This window comes from Hevea brasiliensis, chromosome 12, assembly GCF_030052815.1.
Source record: "Hevea brasiliensis isolate MT/VB/25A 57/8 chromosome 12, ASM3005281v1, whole genome shotgun sequence".
Classification (NCBI taxonomy): Eukaryota; Viridiplantae; Streptophyta; class Magnoliopsida; order Malpighiales; family Euphorbiaceae; genus Hevea; species Hevea brasiliensis.
The window spans coordinates 70,333,795-70,341,433 of record NC_079504.1 but is presented as its reverse complement, the minus strand read 5'-3'; the positions used below and the strand labels follow the sequence as shown (position 1 = coordinate 70,341,433).

The window sequence follows — 7,639 nt, the reverse complement described above, 5'->3', positions numbered from 1 at the left end:
AGTTCAAAAATGAGCTTCTCGAGTCCAAAGTATGGAAGCTAGATATGGAGGCCAATGATATGTGGATACAGATGGCATCAAAGATTAGAGAAGTAGCTAGAAAAGTACTTGGAGAGTCTAAAGGACATGGACCACCCTCAAAAGAGAGATGGTAGTGGAATGAGGAAGTACAAAAGGCAGTGAAGAGAAAAAGGGAATGGTATAAGAAATTACCTAAATGTGATAATAATGAGGCATATAAACAGTACAAGATAGCAAAGAAAGAGGCAAAAAAGGCAGTTAGTCAAGCAAGAGCACAGGCCTTTGAAAAGTTATATGAGAAACTTAGAACTAAAGAAGGGGAGAAAGATATTTATAGATTAGCAAGGAGTAGAGAAAGGAAATGTCAAGATGTCAATCAAGTTAGGTGCATTAAGGATAAAGAAGGAAAAGTGTTGGTGAAAGATGAGGACATTAAAGAAAGATGGAGAAATTATTTTAATGATCTCTTTAATAATAGTCAAAATGGTAATAGCGTGAATATAGATTATAGAACAATAGAAAAGAATGTAAATTATACTAGAAGGATTCAATATTTAAAAGTAAAGGAAACACTTAAGAGAATGAAAGTGGGTAAAGCCTGTGGACCCGATGAAATAACAATTGAAGTGTGGAAGTATTTGGGAGATATGGGAGTGGCATGGTTAACTAAATTATTTAATAAGATTCTAAACTCAAAGAAAATGCCTGATGAGTGGAGGAAGAGTATTTTAGTACCTATTTTTAAAAATAAGGGAGACATACAGAGTTGCTCAAACTATAGGGGAATTAAACTCATGAGCCATACTATGAAGTTGTGGGAGAGAGTTGTGGAGCATCAACTACGTCATGATACTTCTATCTCTCTCAATCAATTTGGTTTCATGCCCGGTCGTTCAACTATGGAAGCGATCTTTCTCATTAGAAGCTTGATGGAGAAATATAGAGATGTGAAGAAAGATATACATATGGTTTTTATTGATTTGGAGAAGGCTTATGATAGTGTTCCAAGAGAGGTCTTATGGAATGTGTTAGAACAAAAGAGGGTATCTATTAGGTACATACAAGTATTGAAAGATATGTATGAAGGAGCAACTACTATTGTGCGCACAGTGGGAGGGGACACAAGAGATTTTCCGATATCAATTGGATTACACCAAGGATCAGCCATAAGCCCTTACCTTTTTACATTAGTTTTAGATGAACTGACGAAACATATACAAGAGAGTATTCCTTGGTGTATGATGTTTGCGGATGATATTATTCTGATAGATGAGACACGAGAAGGAGTCAATACGAAGCTAGAACTTTGGAGAAGTACTCTAGAGTCAAAGGGTTTTAAGTTAAGTAGAATGAAGACAGAATACATGCATTGCAAGTTCAGTGAAGGCCAAACTGGTGATAGGGAATGAGTTAGTTTGAATGGAGTGGTATTGTTCCAAAGTAATCACTTTAAATATCTAGGCTCAGTCCTTCAAGTAGATGGGGGTTGTGAGGAGGATGTTAGTCATAGGATTAAAGCCGGATGGTTGAAGTGGAGACGTGCCACAGGAGTTTTATGTGATCGTAAGATTCCCAATAAATTAAAAGGAAAATTTTACCGTACAGCCATACGACTGGCTATGTTATATGGTAGTGAGTGTTGGGCACTGAAAGAGTCGTATGCATCTAAGATAAGAGTTGCAGAGATGAGAATGTTAAGGTGGTGAGTGGCCATACTAGATTAGATAAAGTCAGGAATGAGAGTATTAGAGAAAAGGTAGGAGTGGTGCCAATTGAAGATAAGTTGAGAGAAGGGAGATTGAGGTGGTTTGGTCATGTGAAGCGTAGACATACGGAGGCTCCAGTTAGACAAGTAGAGCACATTAGGTTAGAGGATAGAAAGAAAAAAAGAGGTAGACCTAAATTGACTTGGAGAAGAGTAGTACAACATGACTTAGAAGCATTACATATTTCTGAGGATCTAACCCAAAATCGTTCAGAGTGGAAAAAGCGAATCCATATAGCCGACTCCAAATTTTTGGGATAAAGGCTTAGTTGAGTTGAGTATATTGTACTATATTTTAAATTATAGTTGTGCACCACTGAGTTCACCACTCAGCGATAGCTTTGTATGCTGTCGCAGGTAAGAAGAGCAAAGAGTAGTAAGTAAGTTTCTTTGAAAACACTTTCAGTTCAGCTCCAGGTATATTATAGGTATACCCATGTACATAGGTTTTGATGTATGCATGTAATAATATGTATGTAAATTATTTGAGCAGTTGTATAAAAACTCTTGTAAAATATTTTGGTATGTAATTAAATGTAAATTATTGTAAATGTAAATTTGAGATTTCATTTACTTGAATAGTTTTGTAATATAAATTTTGAGTCTTATAATCAATGAAACATTTCTTCATGATGAGATTACTTTGAAAATAAATTGATTGTGTATTGAGAATTGAATTGTGAATTGAAATAAAGTTTATTGGAGTTGTATTTGAGAAAACATATTGGGAGCATTTTCTTTTGCAAGATTAAAGAACTGTTTTCTCAAAATAAAGCCGACACTTTGCCGAAATTTTGAAAAAAAAAATTTATAACACCAGATTTTAATCTATGACTTAAATTTCCCGAAAATTGTTTTAAAATCTCTTGTAGTATATTTAATGGATTATCGGTAGGAGAAGTACGGTAATTCATTAGGTATACTACGGGATTATGTTACATCTTATAGGGGAGTAGGGTGTGACAGCAGCGAGGTGAAGAGTACGACTTTGCTTCCTAAAGGAAACCAGAGGTTATGAATAGTATTCATATCTTATGAAATGACATTTTAGGAAAGTTTGCAATATGATTAAAAAAACAGATAGCCTTACATAGTTATGGCAATGTGGCAGATGCAATACCTCTCTTTCAGTCAGTTATATCATAAATTATGGTATTATCCTTTTAAAAAAGACATGTCACGACCCGACCAAGGGGTCATAAGCGGTGCTAGGGAATAGGTCAGCTTAAGGTTGCTGAAACCCGTAGTAAGCCTAAGACTATAGACGTTGACCTTTTAAAGGCTCATTGAACTGATTTGGAACTTTCCATAAAGTCAAAGAGAGGTTCTTTCCTCCACTATGACTCAACTCATCAGAAAGAGCTTAATAACTTAAGTGCATTATGTTGAAATTTCTTTTTCTGTTTCTGTTTTACTTTACCACTACTTCTGTACTCTGCTTTATTTGTGCAAAGTTAAACTTTTTCTGCACCCTTTCTAAGACTACTAAGAGCCACATAACTTTCTTTTGTCAAATAAAGGATTACTTAGAATTTTTCCCTTAGGAAGAGCATACTCACTTGCCTTTGCTTTCTTATTTCTTTTATAGTTATTAAAAACATTTGATACATTAACTTTGGAAGTGTTCCTTTAAGGAAGATCTTTTACATAATCATATCATTTTAACTTTAACTACATCCTATTAATCACACTCAACTTTACTTTTCTTTCATCATTAAGTGTACCCTTAGTATTGAAATACATAAGAAGGTCTTTGATTAGCCCAGTAGACTTAAACTATAAAAAATTTTAAAAAAAACTACTAAATTTACTGACTAAATATAATGATATTTAGTAAGTAATTTTTGTTACTGGCCAATTATCAACTAACAATGAGTTGAACAATAATTATGTTATTGCTATTATTACCTACTAAATTTATTTTAATCGGTAATTAGCTACTATAAATATAATGGGTAATATGCAAAGATTAATCAATAATTTTGTCATCAAACCTTAGGCTAGGAAGGGAGTTAGCTACTTTTTGCTGACGCATTTAGTTGGTAATTACCTATTACAAATATAGTCGATAATATCTAAAATTTAGTCGATAATTTTATCACCAAACTCTATGCTAGAATGGAAGTTAGCTATTATTTACCATTTAAACATTAGTTGGAAAGTACCTACTAACTATATAGTCGGTAATATGCAGCTTTTAGTAGGTAATTTAGTCACCAAACTTTATGGTAGAATAGAAGTTAGCTACTATTTACTAACTGGACTTTCATTAGTAATTACCTACTAATTATATAATTAGTAACATGCAAAGTTTAGTCAATAATTTTGTTGTTAAACTTTTGCTAGAATAGAAATTAGCTACTATTTACCAACTGAATGTTAGTCGATAAGTACCGACTAACTTTATAGTTAGTAATATGCAAACTTTAGTCAGTAATATTGTTGCCAAACTTTAGTCTAAGAAGGAAGTTGACTACTCTTTACCAACTAAAAGTTAGTCAGTAATTGCATATGAATTATATAATCAGTAATATGTAAAGTTTAGTAGGTAAGTTTGTTGTCAAATCTTAGGCTAGGAAGTAAGTTAGCTATTATAATACTACAAGAAAAAATCAAATTTGTGACGGAAAAAACCATTACAAATCCATCACAAATGGAATTTTGTGACAGAAAAATTGAAGTCAAAATTTTGCCGGTCACAAATTTTTAGTGACGGATTAAAGAAATTCGTCACAAAATTTTAACGAACTTGTAATGGAAAATCTATCAAAATTTGTGACGGAATTCATTCGTCCGTCACAAAATATTCGCCCGTCAAAACATGAATTCGTAACAAAATTAGAATGGATTAATGACGGAATTCCATCATAAAATATTGTTTATCACAAATTGTTTTGACTAATTTTTTTTATGACGGAAAGCTTTCCGTCACAAAATTATGAGGCATCAATCCGTCACAAAATTGTGAGGATCAGTCTGTCACAAATTTGTGACGGATTATAATTTGTCCCAAAATTATTTTTCTTTCAATTTTTTCTGATATTCTATTTTTTTTTATAATAAACAAATAATGGTAAATTAAGAATTATTATATTTATATAATTAGTAATAAGCGAAAATAAATATAATAATAAAATTTATAATAATTAGTAAATAAAAATACCATATATTATATAAAAGTATAAAGTCAACCATACAAGGAATAAGTTTAGTTAGCAAATGTATATAAACAATATCTAGCTACAGATTTGGCGTGCTCTGATCATGAGGATTAGCAGAATCACTTGAAAGGTGGGATGATGACGCCATTTGCCTCATCATACGCCTCATCTCCTCTTGGATTGAGTGAAACTGCTCTTCACTCTGTTTCCTGAGGCGTGATACCTCCTCCTCAAATTGTTGCTAGAGAATTCACTCTTCATTTTCCCTCATGCTCATGATCTCCTCCTCAAGCAGTCTAATGCGCTCATCAGCAACATGATCTATCACCATAGCTGTCCTGTAGGAAGTGGCAAAGCAGCTGAATGAGTTTGGGTATAAAGTTGAAGCATGAGAGCCCAAACCGTACATGCGCCGCTTTTTCTCTCCAATCACAATAACCAAGTATAGGTGATTGACATTGATTGAGATCTCTTATGAATCATCATCCTATGAGTTTGAAGTAACATCAGTAGTAGTAGCAGCCACCATAGCCTCCATTTGATTTTGTGTATAATTATTTGAGCTAATAATTAATTACAAGTAACAATGAAACTAGGAAAATGAAATTTAAAAATTTTAGTATACAAACTTAATAATTAAGAAAATTTTGGCAGAGTACTATCTGTAATAGGACATATCATACCTACTAATGAAAGCAAAAACTAATGAAAGCAAAATAATGTTCCTGCATATAAAATAACACTTCCAATATCCTCCTTATACCATCCACTGCTACAATATTTATACACAAACACAAGCACTTCTAAAACATTAACAATATTGCTCAATTTATATCATTTAATCAAGAATATTACATTGAATCATATCACTTGCAATATTCTCCTTATATCACCAAAACTACAAGAACTTTATTCATAAGATGCAAATAACAGTAAAAATGAAATAAAATTTAATAATAATAACAATATAACATATGCATAATAATCAAAATGAAAATGAAAGAAATATAAAAATTACTTACATTAATGCTCTGAGTGGCATCAACAAAGGTTCCATCCTTTTTTTTATGCAACTTTCTAAACACCTCCCAAGAATTAGGATCACGATGTAGTTCTTGTGCCTAAAATTTATGTAAATTTAAAATAATAAATTTATTATTAATGTCATGAAATATGTAATAATAGTTCATTAAAGAATTAAAAAGTGGAATGCAATACCATTTTCTGACTGTGCTCTACAGTAGACCTGGAACCACCAGTATGCTTACTTAAACCAGTGCCTGGACCACCAGTCTCGCTACGCCGATTTTGGGCAGTGATACGAGATTTAGCAATCCACTCTGGAGTGGACCAGTGTGCCATCTAGCTATCCCATACATCTTGTGCAACACTTGTAGGTTTTGTTCCTTTCTTCCTTCAAGTGTATAATTTCTTATTGTATAAAAGAGATGCCACTTTATCCCAAGTATCTTTAATTATGCCATCATTAGTTGCATTCCATTGATATTTTTTTCTAAAAAATAAGTATTTTGATTATTAAAATAATTATATCAATAACAGTAAGCATATATATTTTTGTTAGAAATAAATAACAATTACCATAAATTCCTGCTAATAGAAGTCACGAGTAGATGGAGAGAAATCCTTCCATGTGTAACCAGTAGCATCCTGTCTCTCCCTAAAGGTGCCCGTGATATGGGTTGAGATAGTATACCCATTAGGAATGAACCTAAAAAGAAAAATACTAAAAATTAACATTTTCTATCATGTTTAAAATTGAATCTCTTGGATTGTTTAGGTTAAGAAATAAGATATCTAATGGAAAATAATGTTACTTACTTTCCCCCTACAACTCTGATCATAATCCAATTAGATGGGTATGAGCCAGGAGCAGAACCAATAGAAGCATTTGGAGTACTAGAAAATGATGCTAGCGAACTACTCATATGTCCAAGTGGGAAGCTAGGAAGACCACCTTCATCTGTCATTTCTATAAACAACATGTTTCTTCCTCAACTCACATCAAATACAAATCATTAATAATTAACATCATATATTTTAGAGTCCAAGTCCAATTGGAATTAGAAAGTATAATTAGTTTAAGAAGTATAATTAGTTTAGGAAGTTTAGGAGAATTTAAATTATGAAGTTTAATAATTAGAGTCCTAAAAGGACTAGGTTTTAGCAGCCTATATATATATAAATAGTTGGTTGGCCATTATATGAAATGTATTACAAAGAGCCCACAAAGTGGAGAGGTGAGTTAAATTTCATGAGTTTTGTTTGAGTGATTTTGAGGGTGGAAAAAATAATTAGTGATTATAATTATTTTTCCTTAATAGTGAATTTGTTTGATAGAGTAGGCTTACGCCGAACCACATTGAATTTTGTGTTCTTTATTTTGTGTGGGTGTGGTTTTTCATAACAAGTGATATCAGAGCTGTGGCTTGAGATGTCAAAGATGGCGAGCACAAAATTTGAGGTGGAGCCGTTCGATGAGAAAAATAATTTCAGTTTATGGAAAAACACCGTGAAGGATGTCCTTGTGCAACAAGGATTAATTAAAGCATTGAACGAGAAGAAACCAGCGACCATAAAAGATGATGATTTGGAGGAGCTTCAACAAAGGGCTATGAGTACAATTAGATTGATATTAGCACCAGATGTGAAGTACAATGTCTTGGAGGAGACC

At 32.6% G+C, this 7,639-nt stretch overlaps 1 protein-coding gene across 1 annotated transcript; it reads right to left on the bottom strand.

Annotated features, from left to right (window-relative positions):
- Positions 1-5,197: 5,197 nt before the first annotated feature.
- On the bottom strand, positions 5,198-6,309 carry LOC131171243 (uncharacterized). The gene is made up of 3 exons (XM_058130714.1): positions 6,166-6,309; positions 5,970-6,068; positions 5,198-5,368 (listed from the first exon to the last, which is right to left on the bottom strand). The coding sequence occupies exons 1-3, from the start codon at positions 6,307-6,309 to the stop codon at positions 5,198-5,200; spliced, it is 414 nt and encodes a 137-aa protein (XP_057986697.1).
- Positions 6,310-7,639: the final 1,330 nt, after the last annotated feature.